Source organism: Suncus etruscus, chromosome 17 (assembly GCF_024139225.1).
Source record: "Suncus etruscus isolate mSunEtr1 chromosome 17, mSunEtr1.pri.cur, whole genome shotgun sequence".
Classification (NCBI taxonomy): domain Eukaryota; kingdom Metazoa; phylum Chordata; class Mammalia; order Eulipotyphla; family Soricidae; genus Suncus; species Suncus etruscus.
The window spans coordinates 43,100,085-43,122,435 of record NC_064864.1 but is presented as its reverse complement, the minus strand read 5'-3'; the positions used below and the strand labels follow the sequence as shown (position 1 = coordinate 43,122,435).

Here is a 22,351-nt window from a genome sequence, read left to right as displayed (position 1 = left end):
GGAACATTATCAACCCTCTTTCTTTCCTAACACATTTCAGGGAGTTCTAAGCACAACAAATTAAACATAAAAATGCACATGAAGAATGTGAGTCTTTCATAATTTATGGGACATGTATATTCTGAAAGCCCACTCATCTGACCAGGCCCACTATGTAGTGAGCAAACACTATTTCCTTGAAAGTTTTATCAGAGGTTCTCCATGGACCAACATCAGTCTGCAGGTGTAAAAAAAAAGTTGAAAACCACTGGTTAAACCTCTCCTCTTTCCTTTCTTTCTTTCTTTCCCTTTCCCCCTCCCTCCTTCCATCATCTCTCTCCCTTCTCCTCACTCCTCCAATATTTCTCTCCACCCCAACTCCCTCTCCCAGAATGTCTGCATAAAGAAACAGAAGATGCTTTTGGTAAACAATGTGTCAGCTTTCATGAGACCCAGATTTGTGTTATCTTGTTCTGGATCCTCCAGCCCCCAGAATGGTGAGATATAAATGTGTCATGACAGCCCCTGATCTTTAATACTTGGTTAGAGGAACTCGAACAGAATCAGACACATGGAAGGCAAAATCTGTAAGGCAAATGCAACAAAAATGACCACATGTTCTTAGAATAGAAATGCCCTACTTCCACCCAAGGATGGCAGGTGACACAGCAAGCATGCTGCTCGCTGCTTGCTCCTCCTAGCTGCTCCCAGCCTTTCTGTGCATCAGGCACTAGCCCTGGATCCTCAAATCACCAAGCTCTTGGCTGCCTCTGTGGTTTCTGGGCTGGACACTGTTCACTTTTTCTCAGATCTCAGCTTCTCAGCCCTTGACTAGAGCTGCCTCCTGACTCTGTGGATTCTGGCTGGTGTCTCCTTCCCCTCGTTGTGAACCTGGGGAGCTGGGCCTACTTGCTTCTCTTTCCCCCAATAGCCTGGATGTGCTGGGAGGCTGGAGCTTGCTGTTGTGGACACCATAGTGGTAAGCCCAGGCCCAGACAGTGCCAAGCCCAGGTTGATTGAACCACTTTCTCCTACAATGACTTTCCATTTCTCTCCACAACAACCTTCCAGTCATTTCTAGAAACCAAGAGTTTCAGAGTCACAGAGAGTAAGTTCTTCTTGTCCCTTCTTGGACTGCATGGGTTCCTGAGGATAGTGTGTCTGAGCTGGATGTGGGAGAAAGGGGCATGCTGGGCTTATAGTTGAGGTCATCCCTCCTATCACATTAGGTTTGTCCAGTGTTCTCTGTTCCTATCTGAGATCACTGAAGTATTGCTAAAGTCATGGACCTCATCCTGGATCTCCTCAGCCCTGACTTCGACTTCTCATACTTCTTCCTACAGTCCAAGAGCTTCAGGGGTGAGCTCAGGGAATATTTACTTTAGAAGCTTCATCGACTCCCTCTATTAGCCATGGGACCTTCTACTGCTCAAGGCCAACTTCTCCATCTGCAAATTAGGAATGATTGTGCTACGTGTGTGTGTGTGTGTGTGTGTGTGTGTGTGTGTGTGTGTGTGTGTGTCTAGAGTGGTCAAGTGCATTGCTGAGATGGACAAATTTGGACGTTTGTCCCCTGATGCAGGACATCTGGGCATAGGCAGCCACGTGGAGCTCCCTGCCCTGCCCACATGCTTTTCCTCCAACACAGGAAAGCTTTCTGCACCTGGGGCTATTACTATACAGTTCTCATGGCTGAGTGACTCTGGAGTATGGCTACACATGGACAAGTGGAAACCCTTTCCAGGCCCCAACCTTTGTGTGTGGCAGTTGGCTTAGTGCCAGCACCAGAACTATGGGGCAGGAGATAGTAGGACCCCTGATGACTCTGAGCAGCACCATTCTCAGAAGAGACATGGAGGCACAGAGGCGGAGCCTCTGTGTCTTCATGTGGGGTCCCTTGGCTTCCACCCCACATCACAAACAAAGGAGGAGAGGAGGAAAGAAATCCTTAGGGCCAGGTTCATATTCAGGGACAGAGGAGAAAGTTCTGCATTAACAGGACCTGGGCTTCTTCCCAGCACTGCACACCTTCCCTCACCACCTCTGCTTCAAACAGCTCAGCCTGTCATGGGGGAAGGAGCCTCCCCACAGAAGGTTTTCACTTACCACAGAGCAGAAATGTGCCTTAGTGTTGGAATATCATCTCATAAAAGATATGATCATTGGAAAGTCATACGATTCTATCTTTGATACATTTGTTTGTCCTTTGGTGCTTAGGGCTTACTCCTAGCTCTGCATTCAGGGCTCACTCCTGGTGAGGCGCAGGGAACTATATAAGGTTCTGGGGATCAAATCTTGGTCAGGAGCATGTAAGGCAAGCACCATGCTGGCTGTGCTCTCTGTGCCCCATGTTGAGCTTACTAGTCACCAGCAAATTTATCTTGAAGCATGTGTAAGTCTGTGTACACTTACTCCCCCCCACCCCAACTTGGAGCCAATGGTAGGGCACCCAAAGAAAAGGGTTGAGTTGACAGTTTCAGATAAAGCACCTCTCTAGAGCTCTGTACCCCAGAGGGATGAAACAAGGCTTGTCCCCCTAAACAGAAACATGGTGGGTAGCAGGCGGGGGAGGAGAATGGGCTGCCAGCAGGCTGATTCAGGGGTACCTTCACAAACTGCACATCGCTGAGGATATGCACAGAGTAGTCTGGTGTGTACAGGTTGTTGCTGCTGCTGCAGAGCTGCGTGTTACTGCCCCCAAAGTCACTGCGCTCACGGTTCGGAGACTCAGAACGGTTCAAGCCGCTGCAGCGAGAAGGGGACCGATTTACTGCAGAGAGGAGAGGGAGAGGGAGGTTCACTGAGGTCTCCCAAAACTTCCAGGCAAAGGCAACATTGGCTGGCTACCAGGCCCCCCACCATATTCCACCCCTCCGAGCCCAGCTGCTCACCATGGTTAATTCAAGATCTCAGCCACCCTTTTCTGCTGCCCTCCATTGCCTCCATCACTGAGAAGCCGCCCCTGGGCTCTGACCCAATTTGGGAGGCTAGAAGGTGACTCCTAGGCAAGTCAGTTACATAAGTAAGCTCCATCCACAAACCATTCAGAAAGCTGAAGGTTGTAAGTTTGTCTGTAGAACCTTATGACACTTCACTGTGGGGAAGATTTTTAGGAGGGCTGAGCCAGGTCTGCTCCAACATGAGTGGAAAATAAGTTAAAAATGAGGTCACAACCCTATGGATTAATCCTAAATGACACAAACACATTGGCTTTTTTTTTTTTAGCTTTAGGACTACACCCAGTAGTGCTGCTTAGGGCAAACATCTGAACATCTGGTTCTGTTTTCAGGGATTACTCCTGGCAGGGATCAGATGCAAGGTAAGCACCCTACCTGCTGTTCACCTCTCTTTTCTCATGAGTACACTGTGAAAGCACATCTTATTCTTTTTTTTCTTTTTGGTTTTTGGGTCACACCCAGCAGTGCTCAGGGGCCACTCCTGGCTCTACACTCAGATATCGCACCTAGCAGGCTCGGGGGACCATATGGGATGCCGGGATTCAAACCACCGACTTCTGCATGCAAGGCAAAGGCCCTACTTCCATCTTATTCTTGTTCTGGACAAATGCAGCTTTGTGACTATCTGAAGACTGACTGACTCTGCCTGATTCCTTAGATTTGTGCTAGAATGAAGGGCTGTAGGGGTCGCGCAGCTTCTGATCTTAGGGTTTCTGCTCCCCTGCCCCTTCCTCTCCAGGCTGTTTGGTCTGGAGATTTAGGATGGGACCTGAAATATGATCTGAGAGGAAGGACAGCTCTGGGTGAATTCATGTCTTGGCCTTATAAACTCCTCAGTGAGCACAGAAGGCTGTGGAGAGGAGAGGCTGAAGTGGGGTGCTCTAAGGAGCAGATTCAGGGCTAGGCTTCCTCCTGCATGACCAAATGATGGGGCTGGAATACCCAACAGAACTTCTGTCAAAGGCCCCCTGTCAGTCAAAAGGGATTTTTCTTTTTTTTTTTTTTCTTGGGGTTGTTCAATGAAGTTCAGGCCAAATGACGGTTTCAACATAGAATATGTAAACTGCTGGGCCTGAGGTCAAGAGAAGAGATGTTCTGAAAGTGACCTTAGTGATAGCTCTGTCCCAAGTCCCCAGTTAGAGACAGTCCCAATCCCAGCTCAACATTCTGCATTTCTCCCCACATATGGGTGCATGTGAGCCTTAGCCTACTGTAGGACTCCAAAGAAGTTCACATTCTTCTGCTCTTTGTTCTTGCTGGGCAAAACCTTGGTGACCTAGTGTGACTCGAGATACGCTTCACTGATCTCCTTGAAGTGGCAGTCATGCCACCATTATTGTCTGGCAGTCTGAGTTGTAGAAAGATCCAGATGACAGTCTCTGCATCCCGCTCTTGGCAATATCATAATACTTGCATTCTGGATGGGATTTGTAGAATTCAGAGTCCCACTTCCTGTCGTCATTCGTCCCGACTTCCATTACATGCACAGAACTACAGGCACAACCTTGGCTCCTGTCCCTCTGGCTGTACTGAGCCCATCTGCTCTTTCTCTGTCTCTGCTCAAGGCTGTGTTGCCATTGCCTGGACTTGGACCATGATCTAGAAAATTCCTCACTGAGAATTTTCTTATCTGTTTCCACTTCATTGCATCTGAGTAAAAAACAGACTCCAAGGCTAGAGCAATAGGACAGTGAGTAGAGAGTGTGCTTGCCTTGCATGTGACCAATGCAGGATCAATTCTTGGCATCCTGTAGGGTCCTCTGAACCCTACCAAGAGTGATCCCTGAGCAAAGAAGCAGGAGTAAGCTCAGGGTATCTATGGATGTGATCTCAAACCAAAACCAGAAAAGGCTAGATTCTTAGCTGTGGCCCCTAAGTCCAGCCTGACCTTGATTTCTGTTCTGATCTCATTTCAGGGACTCTCTTCTCCCCTGCTTGTTCAGCTCAAGATCCCTTGCTGCCTAGGGATCCTCAATCACACAAATGCCTCCTACCTCAGTCTATACTATTCCCCTGATCCCTTGTCACCTCTTCCTAGCCCCGCTACTTGGTCATCTGCTTCTAGGCCTCACTGAAGTGCTACCTGAGAAGTTCTGCTTTTCCTTATCATTGTCCCTATAAATTCTTTCAAGGAAATTTTCATAAGCTTTTCCTTGTTGTTGTTTTTGGACCAGACATGGCAGTGCTCAAGGTTTATTCTGGCAGGGCCCTGGGGGGTTTGTTACTTTGGGATGTTGAGAATTGAACCTGGGTTGTCCACATGCAAGGCAAGTGCCCTGACCACTGTACTATCTCTTTAGCCCCCACTTTCCATCAGTTTTATGATCACACTGATATCTGCTGTATCTTCTCACTTTGGTTGGACATTCCTGGAGGAAAGACACCTACCTAGTCTCTTCTGGTTATCATGCAAAGCCTGGGCCCAGCACACAATACAAACACAATGAATGAATCTTCGACAAGTGTCCATGCAGAGTTTCCATTTAGAATCTAAATTTTGATTTTAAAAGTCTCCATGCTTTCAAATCATCCTGGATTTAGAAAGAGTTTTCTCTGCACCCTAAAATTATATTGGGGAGGTAAGCTTCTCTGAGAATCCAGGGATGAGAGAAGGTGGTTTTAGAAAGGCACAGCTAGAGATCATTAGCCATTGTGCCTGAAGAATCAAAGAACCCCAAGAACAACAGGTCTGGGCCTGATAACTTGAGGAAGAGGCTTGGTGGGAGGTAATATCAAGACTGTGTGTGTGTGTGTGTGTGTGTGTGTGTGTGTGTGTGTGTGTTGAATAAGAGGCTGGAAATCTGGAGGTTCTGTGGTCAGCTCTCTGGGGCATATTTCTCTTCTGAGCGTGTAAGGATCCAGTCCCCTGCTGAGGGACAGTGAGGTATGGCCAAGAACAGAGCTGAGTACTGCAGTGGGAAATGGCAGCCAGCCTGAGTAGCCTCCTGGGTACATTGTCCTGGTCCTGACTCCTAGAGGACCAGCAGTCCCTCAGGCCTGGTGAGATGGGATGTGACTTTCCTAAAAGAGGGTTAGGAAACCTTCTGATACTTCCTGGGGGCTCTCTATGGGCAAGGGAAGCAGTAGGATGTCTTCTGTGGATGGAATATGGAAAATCAGGATCCAATAGTCTTGTTATCACCTCCATGTGAGAGTGTCAAGAGTGTCAGCAGGACGTGAGAAACAGCTATGGCCCCTTGAGAACCCCTTTCCCCCAGATCAGATAATGATCCACACAATTTCATCCCTGATTTCACTGTCCAACATGCCTTCAGGGCTGTGCTCAGGCAAACAGTTCCAGGTGCTCAGTCCCAGGTCACCTCTGAAACAACTTCTTCCTGATCCAGTCCCCTTCCTGCTGGCAACAGAGGTTGCAATTGCACCCCCATAGCCCCTTAAAGTACAGACTTGGCATTCAGCTGCCATTCCTAGGGATTCACGATTCAAAGACAAATTGCCTTGCTTGTGGTTATGCTGGGAAAAGAAACCATTCTTTCTTTGCTTCCCGACAGGTTAATTAGCAACCCAAAAGGTACAACCATCTCAGGAAAGTCAGGTCTGAGAAAGCAAATGTTTCAAAGGAAGAGCAAGTGCTTATGTCCTGAAGAGCCCAGCTCCTCTTGTGCAAGACCCACGTGTCTGGCTCCTCCCTGGTGTCTGGGTTTTTGCTAATTGTGTGCATACACTGAAGTTTCTGTGCAAGGGAAACAGAAATGCTTTTAGTGGAAATAAAGAGAGAAAAGAGAGAGAAGATCAGTAATAGACAAGGATCCTGGCAGCATGGCAAACTAGTTCAAGTTTGTCTAATTCCCCTGGGCACTTCCCTGGAGCACTAAGGCACACAGTTTAGGGAGTGGCATGAGAAGGAAATACTAGTACAGCTCCAAGAGATCTAAGGGACAGACTCAAGAGTGGAGCCCAGAACTGGTCTCAAGGACTCCCTTCCCCTCCTGAAGTGAGGAAACAGCCAACACCTTTCCTTGCCTGCTCTTGTTCCTGTGTTGGAGGTGGGTGGTCTCAAGCATACACAGGAGGCCCAGTGGCTCCACCAGCTATTCTCAGCCAATTGAGACTGGTGGGTCAGGGCCTGAGGATGCTATATGGCTCAAGACTGCAGAGCTGCATTCATGGTGCTTGGAGGACCATATAATGATGGAAACAATCCAGATGGGTGCAGGTGAGGGATGTGCCCTAACTGCTCTTCTTTTCCCAGTATGCATGCAGGCACTTGAGACATGAGTGTGTGGAGCACAGACTTTCTCTTCCAGACCCCAGAATGCTCTGGGAAATGCAGATCTCATTCCTGCCACCTCTGTATAACCCCATCTGCAAGAGCAAGCTCTCTCCTGGTTGGAGCAGTACCCAGACAGGGAATTTATCTTGCACACAGCTCACCCAGATCTGATCTTTGGTATCCCATATGGTCCTGAGCACTGTCAGGAGTAATTCCTGAGTGCAGAGCCAGGAATAACCCCTGAACATTGCTGGGTGTACAAATAAACAAACAACAACAACAACTACAAAGCAAGCTATCTTTCTCAAAGCCAGGGCTGGATAAGGGACACTGGTGAAATTAGGAGTGGGTTGTGTTGGTGAAGGCATTTTCACCTTGAAATGGAAACCTCGTGAAATCTCCTTTCACTCTATGCTTTGGGGGGGATGGTGTTCCTCAGCATGTAAACATGGATTTGGGAACATGACCTGTTGTGGGAAAAGTGTCCCACTTTTCCGTTTGATGTGTGAAGAGAAACTGTCTGCCTATAGCACCTGGAGCCTCAGTGAGGGATTGGGGAACGCCTGCTTTAGTCATGGTCACCACAGGCCATTGGTGTCCTCAAAGCAGGATGGGGAGATGAACTGTCTACAGGTATTCAAGTACAGACCAGGACTGTTAAAATGCTGTGCTGGGGGCCAAGGCTACATCCGCCAACCAAATGGCAGAAGCTCTCATCAAAGCTACAATGTGAACTCTGCAACACAGCCAAGTCAGGGGGTCCAGATGAATTTGCTCACATTACAGGGAGCTTTAATACTTCCCAAATGTTGACTGCACAAGTGCCAACCCAGAGGAACAGTTCCATGTACCACAGTTCACAAGTAAGAAAGTAAGAAAGACTATTTTTAGGAGTCTCTAGATACTCTGGGAAGAAACACTCATGGAGCCTAAAGCATATCACAGGCAGAGGAGTTTAGGAATGAGCCCTTTCCTTCCAGCTTTCTGGATTTGGAAGGATTAATAATCACCTCCACCAATGGAAGAAGAAAGAACTGGGGAGAGAGAATAAAGACTGCAGGGGGACCATGGACTTTCTGTGGGTCAAACAGATGCTTCACTTTTAAATAAAAACACCTGCAAACTACACCAAGAGATTGTCCACAAATGCTGAGAGGCCATCCACAAACCTCTTACTCAAAGCCAGGCTCAAGCAGAGGGAAACTCCCTCTCGATAATGTTTGTGAGTGCACTGCTTTAAAAGAGCAAACAAGTCACAGACATCTAGAGGGGACCAAATGCCAATGATGAGAGGGGATAGCAAGGTCCCAGAAATAAGAGCAGGACCTTGGAAAGGTAGATTCTAGAACCTGTCCATCTACCTTCTTACTATACCCAATGGCCAATTTTCTCCTTACTCAGTTTCCCAACCTCCCCCAGTAGTTGTGGGAATCAAAACAAGAGAACTTTTTCCAAACAAAAGAATCCATTTCTAATACTTGTCCTTGTTTAATGTATAATGGGGCACATGCAATATATAATTTGATGTCTGAATCCTTATCAAGTCTGAAGCCAGAGGCACCCAGTTCTTTTTCCTTCAAACAACCTTAAGACTGTATCTTTTTCTAATGAGATAGGGCAGAAAGCAAGAGACATGATATTAGTACCACAACAGAGGTTCTGGGGGGGGGTTGTCCCAAGGCTGGGAAGATTTGGGGATCAGACAAGAGAAGTTGGAGAAGCAAAAAATTCTCCATTCAAATTTCTCCTACTCCTACTCACCACAGCTCCTTCTTTGCCAGGTTACACCAAGGGCACACACACAAAAAACAAAAACTATCCTTGCTCTAACCTTTTTATTACACACCTATTGTGTAAGTCTCACACCCACATTTATAGGAAATCAGGGGAAGGTTAATCTCAGGCAGCACTCAGAGTTGAGTCAGAAATCTCAGTTCTTCAAATGAGTCACCTAAACCTCTGTCTGACTCTGGGTTACCATGAAATTTCTCAGAATAAAATGCCTGTGAGCTAAAATGAATCTTTCTTTAAGGTCGCTCTTAACATGTTGAATGGTTAACCAAGGATTTATTAACAAAGCACATACTTGCCAGCTTCAGTCCTCTTGGTTAAAAATCTTTTAAAATATGCTAACATAGGGGCTGGAGAGATAGCATGGAGGTAAGGCATTTGCCTTGCATGCAGAAGGTTGTTGGTTCAAATTCCGGCATCCCATATAGTCCCCTGAGCCTGCCAGGAGCAATTTCTGAGCATAGAGCCAGGAGTAACCCCTGAGCACTGCCGGGTGTGACCCCCCCCCCAAAAAAAAAACTAACATAATATGCTTTATGCTAACATAATATGTTCTTAATTCACCAAGATTCCCGATAGGCAGGTTTCTGGAAGGTCCATGATGGGGTATTGTCTAAGCCAGTTGTCATATAGGAGTAGACCAGCTGGCTGTGAAGGCACCTGCTTGGAATCTCATACTGGTCATACTGTCTGGAAGATCTGTTGAGATCTCAGGAAGCAAGAGCAATTTAAGTGTTTGGTGAAAAATCACCATCAAGCCAGAGGGAAAACTAATGGAATATGAGAAGACAGTTCATTTGAGTACAGATAAACATGGATCCTGATGAGTTCTGAGAGAACAGTGTGTTTTGGGAGAATCAGTCCAAATACTTCTTTAGTTGCAATCTGGATCCAGACATAGCCTTTTGGATGCTGACAGTCAGCTGCAGAGTCAGTGAGACTTAATGGGGCCATGATGAGTGAAGATAGGGTCAGTGCTCAGAAATGTCCCATTTACCACTCAAAGATATGGGAGACAGGTATAAAGAGTATGGGAAAGTAGACTGTGCTCTTCAGGGCAATTTCACAGATGACTTCTTAGTTTGATCTTTGCGTAACCCACAGCCCTCTGAGGTCAACCACTGAAGATGAGCACCATGAAAACAGTTCATGGATTATTTTCATTTATTTCATTCTTCTCAGTCCTTAAGATACCATGTAGATCTACAAGGAACAGTTTCACTTGGTTAAGAACTTCCTAACCTGTGGGAGCCTCCAAGGTGGTTCTTAGGAGGTCCAAGGGCCAAATCAGTGAACCTTAGTTCTCAGTGAATTCTCAGTGAACCTGAGCATCTGTTCATTGCCAGGGTCTGGGTATATGATGCTACTCAGGCCCTGCAATGCTGAGGGCACCCTGGAGGTTCTGGGGGTCTCCAGGACACCACCCAGTCACTTTTAGGGAACAGCGTGGTGTTAGGAATCAAACCCAGGTCAAGCGCCTGTCACGAATGTGCCCTAAGCACACCGTACAATCTACCAACCCCAAACCCTTTCATTTATAACCTCTGTTTAAATAATATAAGAGATTAGGCTTAATGAGGCATGTTCATACAGCATCCTTGATATGTGTAGAGCCAAGGAACTATGATCACCGCATAGGAAGAGACAGATGGATTAGTGACTAGCTAAATGTAGAAATTAGGAAATGAAAAGGGAGAGGATAAACAGGTAGAAACAAGGCAGAGTATCCATCGATTCTGTTTTTCTCCTCCTCTTGTCATTCTTCAGTCAAATGATGAGGAAGAACCCACAACCTCTCTCCTCCCAACATTGCTCCACATATTTACTTATAGAGGTATATTCCAGGAGCTGAATTCAGAGTAGAACTAGCATGGCCTGGTGAGCACAAACCAGTGCCCATCATGCAAAGTGCTAGGTACCAAGACCTTCTGTATACCCCCACAGGACCCAGAAACCCACAATTCCCACATATGTTTACCTGGGGAGCCTGCCAAGGAGTCCCCTCTGCTGAAGGCGAAGGTACGAGACACAGAGACGGGCACTAAAGAGTCAAGGGCCAAGGTTTTGTGAGTTGCAAAGGGAAAGATAAACACAAAAGGAGAAAGACAAAGAGCAAAGAGGGTGAGACAGTCTGTTCCTGGATCTTCACAGTATCACATTTCTCTGCTCCGGGGAATCGAGTCTTTGAAAACACAGATGTCGCATCCTCTTACAGTCATGCTCCAGAGAGAGGAAAATAAAATGGAAGAAAGCACATTGGCAGAAGGACTAGTATTGAAGCAGGAGATGGTGCTCCAAAGGGGAGTGCAGGAGACAGCACTGCCCACAGGCTCCCACTGGCCCTGGGTAGTCACTTGTAGCCATAGGTGTGGCTGGCTCACTGCAGGAAGTGCTTATGCCAGGTGCCTGGGAAGGTATTTCTTCAGGGAGCAGACTGTCTAGGTCTCAGCCTCCTTCCCAGAACTAGGGAGAAACTGTGTGGCTCAAAGTCCTGCAGCCCTTCTAGCAATATAAGTAAAAATCAATTTGATCAGCTAACTCAGGGTCACTCCTTTTGTTGTTGTTTTGTAGTCTAGGTCACACTTGGCTATATTAAGGGCTTACTTCTGGCTCTGTGCTCAGGGATCACTCCTAGAAGGGTTCGGGGCACCAAATGTGCTGCCAAGAATAGAACCAGAGTTGGCAGTGTACAAGGCAAGCACCCTACCTGCTGAACTAATGATCTGGCCTCAGTGTAGCCTCTTAGTGAGTACAAGTGCTCCAAAGCACCTCTTAGCCTACGTCCTCCCCTTCCCTCTCACCACCCACAGTGTTGGGAATGGTGGCAGCTGTTCCAGGGCCCCTACGTGGGGTGCAGGACACTCCAGTACTTTCTCTCCTCCCCACCCTCAACTTTAATCAGGAAGTGGCTCCTAGTGAGACTATGTTTTAATCTCTGGGATCTGATCATTCCCAGAGTCCCTTCCCAGGGCTAAACACTCAGCAGGTGACTTAGGGACATAGCCCACTTCCAGGCTCCAGAAAAGAGGCACCTTGCTAGCCTTTGAGGGACCAGTAGAAATCTTTTTTTTTTTTTTTTTTTTTTTTTGCTTTTTGGGCCACACCCATTTGATGCTTAGGGGTTACTCCTGGCTAAGTGCTCAGAAATTGCCCCTGGCTTGGGGGGACCATATGGGATGCCGGGGGATCAAACTGTGGTCTTTCCTTGGCTAGCGCTTGCAAGGCAGACACCTTACCTCTAGCACCAACTTGCCTGCCCCCAGTAGAAATCTTTGATGCAACTGGGGGTTATCTTCTGTTTGCTCATTTAAAGAAGGCAGATTTTGGGGGGCAATAGGTCAGATAAGTTTAGGAACCTCTGTTAAGGCCCTACTGATATTGGTGGCTGTGTGGTTCAGCCTTCATCTCTCCCTACTTTTCAGGCTGAGGTTCTTGGTCAGGCAAGTGATCTCTGGGTCCTGAGGGTGCATGAGAGGTGGAGGCTTTTGTTGATATTTCCCACAGCCCTGAATTAAGGGCATTAGGAGGATGGAAATATCTCCCTATTCTCCTGGCCAGTCAGATGCATCTTCCCTCCTAAAGGCTGGTGAAAATGTGGGCTGTGAGCAGGCCAAAGACTTCAGCATGGCCCCTCAGTTCACCAGCTTTGGAGGTGAAGACCCTCCTGTACATTTTCTCCTGCCTTCAGATGGAATTGAACGATTTGGATAGAAACAAGAAAGGAGGAAATCACATAGCATCTTTTTTTCTACTTAAAAATTGTTTTTATTTTGAGGGTTCACACCTGGAAGCCTGGGATAGCCTAGCCTGTAGGACTGAGAATCAATCCTGGGGCTCCCATATGCTAAGCTTTGACCATCTCCCTAGACCTACTTAAATTTTTTTTGGGGGGGGGTCACACCTGGCAGTGCTCAGGGGTTACTCCTGACTCTACTTTCAGAAATCGCTCCTGGCAGGCTTGGGGGCCATATGGGATGCCAGGATTCAAACTACTGTCCTTCATGCAAGGCAAACTCCCTACTTCCATGCTATCTCTCCAGCACCTAATTTTTTTCTTTTTAAAGAAAGAAGGTTTTTATATGGTAAGTGGGCTTGGGGAACCTGATGTAATTCTCTTCCTGTCCTTGGAGTTCCTATATCTTTTGGTCTTCTTGGAAATGCCCAGATAAAGATAATTTTTTTTTTTTTGGTTTTTGGGTCACACCTGGCAGTGCCTAGGGGTTACTCCTGGCTCTATGCTCAGAAATCGCTCCTGGCAGTCTCGGGGGGACCATATGGGACACCGGGATTCGAACCAATGACCTGCATGAAAGGCAAACACCTTACCTCCATGCTATCTCTCTGGCCCCGCTAAAATATTTCCTAATAATGGTTAGAAAATCATGAGTTACTGTACCCTGAACCATTCGTAACATGAGGGGTGATGGGAATTCTTTAGAAAACCAAGGTCTCAAAGGTCATCCCCACTTGTCAGTCCTCATTCTGGGTCCTGTAATGTCTTTTATCAGCCTTTACTTAGGTTGGTTACTCATATTAATAAAATAATACACCAGAGTTTTAATTTTATTTTTTACTCATGCTCCTGCCAACCCTCAGGTCTGAGCTACTATTTTGGCTTTGTTTCCACTGTCTGTTAGCCTAGGGTGCAATATTTAAAGCTGTTCTAGCATGACCACACAAAAGTTGCACTTGGAAGCTGGTGGCTCTAAAATCTGCATTTCTTTGTGCCCTGTGAGCTCTTGGGACACTGGAGGTATCTAGGCCACTCACCAACCCACTGGGTGACTTGAAGCAAATTATTTCATGATGTATCTGTACTCAGACAGTATCTACCTTCCAAGTGCCTGCTAAGGGTTGTGATAGCAAACTGGAGACACCTGTAGAAAGTGTTTAGTCATATATATGAAAAGAGAAAATATTCCAGGTGACATTAAATGTTCACCATAAAATATAATCACTAAAAACAATGCAAAATTCAAAGCAGCAAGTTCAAAGAGATCTAGGAAAAGAGGTCTTTCAAGATCACACTTACATCATGATAAAGGCCATGCCCTCTAAACACAAGTACATTAATTCCAGACAGGAAACAGTGAGGTTAAGCACAGTGGGGATAGACCAAACCAGCCAACAATCTTGTGCCAGTCCCCACCACCAGCATGCATGGCCAACAGACAGACCGCATCTCTCCACCAGCTGCAAGGTGGGGAACAAGGAAGGAGAAGCAGAAAGCAAAGTACCCCAGCCAGGAACTTCCATCCCAAGATCTTGCAGTCACAGCCTACAAACCCCACAGATACAACAGCACATTCAGGCTCCCAAATAAAGGCCAGTGGGCAAATGGTCATAGCCAAGACAGGAAAGCTGGGCCTCTACCACATCCATCACCACCAAAGCACAGAAAACACCTGCCCACATTTGTCAGGACAATGACAGTGCTGCCCCAAACTACCCTTCTCCCTGTCCCCTTGCCATTTGTCACTTGCACAAGAGCAGAGAAGCAATAGAATAGAGTCCACACACATGAAAATTGGTGTCTGGCAGGAAGCAGTTCTAAAGAGGCTGCCAACATTTTCCTTTGCCCCAATCCACAAAATGCATTGCCCAAGTCCCGGATGAGATGAGGAAAGGACTCTGATGGGGAGGACAAGAATAGTTGCTGAAAAATACATACAAAAGACAGAGGATCCAGTCAGACTTCCAATCTTTCTTACGTCGTTATCTGAGGACAGAAGGACATCGTATTTCAGAAGCAATTCAAACACACTTTCTTAGGGGATTCTCCCCATTCACCCAACACCCAGCAAAGATCTGGTTAAAAAACAGACTACTAAAGGAAGGGTAAAGAATAAAAGAGGTTTTCTTTGCATACTAAGAAATACTATCGGGCAAGGGAGATAGCACAGTGGGTAAGACCTTTGCCTTTCATGCTATCAATCCAGCTTAGATCCCCAGCATACCGTATGGTCTCCCGAGCCTGCCAGGAGTAATTTCTGAGCCCAAAATCAGGAGTAACCCTGAGCACCTCCAGATATGGCCCCAAAACAAACACATAAAGAAATACTATTAAAAAAATAAATATCATCTACCCCTTCAAAATGATCAATTACTATCTACCCCAAATTGCTACAAACTCTGAATGGTAGATTATATCTTAATGATTCTTAGGCCCATTTTACAGAGAAAGAAACTAAGACCCAAGAAGCAAATTTGCTAGTCCAGGGTCCATAAAAGGAACCAAGATTTTAAGTCCAAGGAGAGGGACAGAGATATTGTACAGGGGTTAAGGTACTTGCCTTACTTGCAGTGTCCCTAACCACTGCATATGGTTCCCTGAACTCTGTCAGGAGTATGCCCCAACTCCACCCCCAAAAGACATAAAACAAAAAACTTTGAGCCCAGACACTTTTCTTGCAATTTTCCACTGTGTCCACTCTAACCTGAAATACCTGAGCAAGCAGAGGTCATGATGGCTGGAACACCATAGTAGGTGAAGGCTCCATTCTCAAAACGAAGGCCTTCCTTACCAACCTCCACCTCTACTTTACCCTGGAGAAGGAAGCAAGCACACAGAGGCACATATGAGAATAGCCAGCTCTAGTTACAATGCAAAGAATGTACTCTGAACCATTGAGCCATCTCCCTAGCCTTCAAATCATGTAACCAGGTGTTTATGCTCTAACTCCGAAGTGCAATTGTTATTTTTATTTTTGGAGTCTCCCCTGTTGTGCAGGAGGTATACCTGTGACCATTCCTGGTGATAATTGATCCAGTGTTGCTGTGGATGCAGGGGGCAAGAAGTCCATAACTATGTACTCTGGGGATCAAGTTATACCAGAAATTAAACTTGGAATTTCTGCATGACAGACATGCACTTCAGCCCTTTGAACTATCTCCTGGCCCTGCCACATGAGACTATGTACACACCCTTGCCCTTTGAGTATCTCCATACATAGCCTCTCTGCAGCCTTTGTAATTTAAGAATTGCTGAGTGCACAAATAAACATCTGCTTTTCAATAACCAAACTCTTTTTGTATTCTACTATGAAGACTCTATCCTAACAGCTTCAGACTCCAGCTACCACGGGGCCCTGTACAATTAAACTTTTTAGTCTGAAATTAGACCATCTCCAAGATTGACCAAGACAAAAATCTTTCCCTTAGGAAACCTTGTGTAATTAGTCAGCAATCATATTGATGGCTAATATGCAGCATAGAGTGTTTTTTTTAGATGCCTGATATGGTGTGAAGTATATTACATGGATTCTCAGTCCATCAGCAACACCAGCTCTGAAGCCCAGACTACTTTGAAAGGAAGTGAAGTGATATGCTTGATACCTATCAGTAATAGTGTTGTAAACCACAATGCCTAATTGGGGGGAGAGGTGCCTACCACAGAGAAAGTTGGGAGAGGGAAATGGGGCATTGGTCCAGGGAAGTGGCATTGGGGAAAAGATTGGTGTTGGATGTAACATTGCACGCCAGAAAGGAAATTATGAATAACTTTGTAACTGTGCAATTTAAGATTTAATAAAAATATTTTTTAAAGAAAAACTTGTCTCTCTTGGGGCCGGAGAGATAGCATGGAGGTAAGGCGTTTGCCTTTCATGCATGAGGTCATCGGTTCGAATCCCGGCGTCCCATATGGTCCCCCGTGCCTGCCAGGAACAATTTCTGAGCCTGGAGCCAGGAATAATCCCTGAGCACTGCCGGGTGTGACCCAAAAACCACAAAAAAAAAAAAAAAAAAAGAAAGAAAAACTTGTCTCTCAAGGGGATTATAGGGATTTGGGACAGATTCTAGGTCTAGAAATACTGATAGAGAGAAATTGTTGCTAGTGGTGGGACTGGTGCTGGAACACAGTATACCTAAAACTCAACTATGAATAACCGTGTCTGCCATCTTCTGGGCAGAAAAATGGCCCATGTTCACTACTATGCTGCAAAGAACATAATGGCTGCTGACTCCTTAGGTAGACTGATCCAGGCTGATAACTCTGAGGCCTTCGATGTATGAGGGTGGACAAATTTCCATTCTGGTGAAGGCACAACAACCTATAACCACACTCAACTCCTGACAGAAATGGCCCAGCTCCAAACTTAATCCCATTAAGCCACCAAATTGTTCCAGATCTATAGATTTTGGACCTCATAGCTGCATGACATTTCAAAATTTCATAGTAGTGTCAGCCCAGTAGGATAACAGGAAATCTGATATGAAAGTTGCAGAGAGGACCACAAAACTAAGTGAGCCTAAACAGTAACACAGAGTCTCAACTAGCACCAACCACAGCCCAGTAAATCCTTAGACACTGACTTTAGGAACAACATTAAGAGATATAACAATTATTTTAAAAATTATGAGGAGTGGGGGAAAATAAATAAATCATGAATAACTTCATAAATCACGGTGTCTTAATAAAAAATAAAAAATGTAAATAAAATAATAACATTAAACATTTTATCTTACTTTTTAAATTAATATTACTATCTTTATCCCAGCTTATGCATCCACTTGATAAATCTATTTTGGGATTGAGAGGTTCAGTAACTTGGCCAAGAGCTCGTAGGAAGTGGTAATATAAAAATTTCAATTTATGAACTTACGTTGTCACCACTTCATTTTAACTTCCAGGTTTTATTTGAAAACGGTGAGATCTGCACGAAGTGTCTAGTAGTAGATGGTATGTGTGATTGTTTCAGGTAGATGGTGTAACAGTGTCACCCTCCTATTCCTGACACTGACCAGGCCACCTGTCCTCCCAGGACAGCTCTTTCTATTGGGGCTATTTGGAAAGGGAAAGGGGGCACAGGGCCTCACAGCAAGCCAGGCTTGGGGGAGCTGACTCAATAAAGGTCACTCCAAGATCTGAATGAAGGTTTTTATTTTAACTCATTTCTTTTTTTTTTTTTTTGGTTTTTGGGCCACACCCGGTAACGCTCAGGGGTTACTCCTGGCTATGCGTTCAGAAGTCGCTCCTGGCTTGGGGGACCATATGGGACGCCGGGGGATCGAACCGCGGTCCGTCTCCTAGGCTAGCGCAGGTAAGGCAGGCACCTTACCTCCAGCGCCACCGCCCGGCCCATTTTAACTCATTTCTATAGGGGACATTCTTGGAGGTACTGGAGAGAAATGTGGTGATCAAACTTGGGTCCTCACATGTGTAAGGCCTAGGCTCTACCATGTGAATTGTATCTCTGGCTCAATTTAGGAAATCACTGTAGTGACGCCTAAAAAATAAAAAAGGAAAGGAAGGCAGAGAGAGGGAAAGAGGAAGAAGAGAAAATGTCTACTTTAGAGGCAGAGAAAGGGAGAGAATAGAGGGGTATAGGAAACTGGAACATTGGTGGCAGGAAATGTGCATTGGTGAAGGGATGGGTGCTGGAACATTTTGTGTCTGAAACTCAATCATAATGATTAATTTCATGGCGATCAAATTAAATTTTATTCATTCAAAATAAAGGATCACTGTAGTTATGACTTACCCTAGTCTTTTAGGAAGAGGTGAGAACAAGTGACAGAGCAACACTTGCCAGCAGTGTTACAAGCTGGGGTCACTCCTGGGAAGGTGCTAGGGTGAGTGATGGTTCATCCTTGTTTGAGGACCAAGAAGAGGCTTCACCTCTCATTCAGTCATTAATTCCTGCTTGTTCTCCTCCAGAGAGAGAAGATTTTGAGAAGTATGACCCTGGCCGAGAGAAAAATGCTCCACACCTTATGAGCTCAGAGCAGAGCTATGGGGCAAGGCCAAGCCCACAGACTTCAGCCTGACAGTTAGAAGGACTTCAAACAAGAAAGGCTTAAAGTCTGGGAGGCGGTGGAGAGTCCTGGACACAGAGGTCTGGGGGTTCAATCGTGCAGCAGTTTGGGGAACTTATGGTAGACTCTCGTGGCTGCAGAGAGATCTCCTGCAGCCCACCACAAGTATCACTGATGTCAGACTAAATGCTGCCAAGGCACCCTCAGCCCCCAGACACATTGTTTCTTCTATGTTATTTCTAGGAGTCAGGGATCAACATGTCCTGCTGAGCCTGAAATAGGAGCTGACTCTATTTTGTCCTGGTGGCCCCGTCTTTCCCACTCACCTGCAGTAGCAGCACAAAGTAGTCCACAGGACGGCTACGCTGGTATAGATAATGCTCTGGTGCCTTCTTGTTCTTCTCGTCAAATTTCAGCTCCTGGATCACGTTGGGATGCTTCAGAAGTCGGAGTAAGATCTTCTCCGAAAGGTACAGAGACTTAAAGGGCTCCACCTCTAAGGGAGAGTAGGGGCAAGAAGGATGGGCAGCTGGAGTGGGCAGCTGGGATGGGCACAAGCAGGGCCTGGGACAACAACATTCATGCTCTTACACACCCAGGTGATGAGATTTCTGGGATCCCTGGGGTGGGCTTAGGTTTTAAATCTAAGCGTGCTGCCTTTCTAGTCTCCCCATGCCCTTTGGAAGGGGTTTCATGCACCTGCATTAGCAGAAGAAACTTGCCAACACTTTCAAATGGTAAGTTTTACTACTAACTTTTTTCTTTTTTCCTTTTTCCCCCTTTACCCCTTTTTTGAAGGGGGGAACTTTTTTGAAGGGGGTACTCAAGAGACCATATGAAGTTCCAGGGATTGAAATGTCTAGAGCCTTCTACTACCTCTGGCCCTAGTTTTCTTTCTGTTTTGTTTTGTTTTGATTTGCTTATGGTCCACACTTCAGTAGTACTGAAGATTTACTCCTGACTCTGCACTTAGGAATCATTCCTGGTGGGCTCGGGATTGGGATGCCAGGGAACAAACTCAGGTTGGCTGCATGCAGGGCAAGTGTCCTAATCACTGTACCATCTATCACTTTAGCCCCTCTTGATTTTAAGGTTGAATATGAATTTGTAAAAGAAGACAGTTTGGCCCTTTGGGCAACATGCTGCAACCTGGAGAGCTGAGTTGTGGACATTTGATTTGTTCACAAGTCTATTTTATGTTGTTGTCTTATCATCATCATCATCATCATAAACATGAGAGAAAATGTTTGGAAGTGATGGATATATTGATAGAAACATGTTGGCGATGGTTTCTAAAAGTTGGGTTGGGTAAAGGGTCCAAAGAGATTGCACAGGGCAAAAGGGCTTGATTTTTTATTCAGAGATGATTAATCTACCAATATGCCGGTATTTGGGTTGAGATAGCCAGACTTTTGTTAGAGTGAGTGCAGATAGACTTTCTCCTACCCCACTCTCTTTCCATCCTTCTATAAGCCCTACCAACCACAAACAGACAGTCCCACACCTCCAGCATGTTTACTCATTGGTCAGCTCCATAGTTCATTTTGTTTTTGAAAGAGATGTAAACCAAGCTGTGAAAAATCATGGTACACAGGTCTTGCAGCTGAAAACTGGGGCACTCTGGGGAGGAGGAACAGGTAAAGTCCCTGTCCTGCACTGCCATGCAAATGGCCCTAATTTCACCATTTTACCACTGATCTCTGCAGAAACACCTAATTGACAAAAACTCCAAGTATGTTGACATTTGGACTGAGACCTTCAAGGTTTTGTTGAAGTAATTGCATGTTGTCATAAAACTTAAAATTCTTCAAACATGTGGCCATACCTGACCATACGACACCTCCAAAATTTTTAATACTAACATAACAAATTATATGTCAAAGTAGGTTAAGGTTAACAAACAAAACCAATAATAGATTGATCAAATAACAACAAATAGGTTAGTAAACCTTCAGACAACGACTTAATGACCCACTTCTAGATATAATAATTTTCACAAATTTTCTATTGCTGTAGTTTTTCCCCTAATAACTCCATAGCCACTTAATTGTAAACAAATAATACGATGTAAATTATTTTATGCTTGCCAAAGACGCAGGCGTGGGGATTGGTGAAAATTTAGGGACAATGGTGGGAGGAATCTTACACTGGTGGTGGGATTGGTGTTGGAACCTGGAATTTCATAAACAAATGTATTATGAACAACTATATAAACCATGGTGTTTAAATGAAGTAATACTTTTTTTAAAAAAAGTACTTACCTTGCATGTGGCTAACTCTTGTTCAATTCCCCACATCACATAGAGTTTCCTTTGCATTTTCAGAAGTAACCTCTGAGCACAGTAAGGAATAATCCCTGAGCATTTTTGCAACCATGTGGCATGCAGGAGATCAAACCCATGTGCAAGACAAGCCCACAACCTGCTGTACTATAAATTCAGTTACCTCTACCTTATTTGTATCACTTATGTCTGTTGAATAAAATTAAATCAGCAACATGGATAAAACTGGATATCTTGCTCAGTGAAGTCAATTAGAGCAAAAGGGATAGATACAGAATAATTTCTCATATATAGGAAACACAGGAATGTAGCAACAAAGGGCCAAAGGCAACAACAGAACAGAACTGAGTTGGTAGGCAGAAGGCTAAAAGAGAAGGATGTTGGGGTCCTTGGAGGATGGAGATGGGTATATTGGTGATAGTGTAGTCTGGAATAATCTGCATGAAAGAATTATTAGTGGTATTATAAATCATACTATCTAAATTGAAAATTTGTAAGAAAACAATGAAATAAAACCCACTTCAAAGAGACAGTGAATTCTATATGTGAATTCACTCAACAGTGTGAAGCACCATGACATTATGGCTACATGGGAACAGAAGCTATCAATAGCTGTGGCCAATGCTCTGAGAAAGTGATCTGTATCCTCACCACATCCCATCACCCTCACTCTTGATCCAGATTTCCTTTAATTCCTGGCTGATTTCTTGGTCTTTCAGATGTTCAGGTTCTGAAAAATCAGCCAGTAGTAAAGAGAAATATGGAGGTAGAGTTATGTAAGTTGACTTAAAAGAAACTCCAATCTAAATGCTTCTATTTTTAGTACCTGGAACAGCCCTGGCCCTTGTTCTAAACCCTATAATCCATGCTGGATTAATTATTATGTTTAGTGATGGTGAGATCATCCTAGGTCATTCTAGATCTGGATGAGGTTGGAAGGCTCAAAGCCAACTTTCTTTTTTTTTTTTTTTTTTTTTTTTTTTTTGTGGTTTTTGGGTCACACCCGGCAGTGCTCAGGGGTTATTCCTGGCTCCAGGCTCAGAAATTGCTCCTGGCAGGCACGGGAGGACCATATATGGGACGCCGGGATTCGAACCGATGACCTCCTGCATGAGAGGCAAACGCCTTACCTCCATGCTATCTCTCCGGCCCCAAAGCCAACTTTCTTCACAAGAACAAAGAAGTGATTCTTTGCATGCTCTAACTTTGTATCTTTCTAAAGATTCCAAGATTCACAGTCAACTCCGTTTTTGAAAAGCTCCCAGTGCACAGGCTTACATGGACCCTGTGAGGACAGTGAATCCCAGGATCTTGTTATTGAGTAGAACAACCTCTTTCCCTTGTTGCTGGAG

At 45.2% G+C, this 22,351-nt stretch overlaps 1 protein-coding gene across 4 annotated transcripts in view; it reads right to left on the bottom strand.

Moving 5' to 3' along the window:
* Window positions 1-22,351, bottom strand: part of CNNM1 (cyclin and CBS domain divalent metal cation transport mediator 1) — a 67,543-nt gene that overhangs the window by 7,303 nt on the left and 37,889 nt on the right. For 2 of the 4 annotated variants that reach the window (XM_049790824.1, XM_049790825.1), the window contains exons 4-8: window positions 19,044-19,213; window positions 15,408-15,507; window positions 14,633-14,680; window positions 10,940-11,002; window positions 2,586-2,749 (exon numbers count right to left, since the gene is read on the bottom strand). In XM_049790824.1, the coding sequence (XP_049646781.1) occupies window positions 2,586-2,749; window positions 10,940-11,002; window positions 14,633-14,680; window positions 15,408-15,507; window positions 19,044-19,213 (545 nt within the window). The remainder of the gene's footprint in view (window positions 1-2,585; window positions 2,750-10,939; window positions 11,003-14,632; window positions 14,681-15,407; window positions 15,508-19,043; window positions 19,214-22,351) is intronic. The other 2 variants (XM_049790826.1, XM_049790827.1) reach the window with 1 other exon arrangement.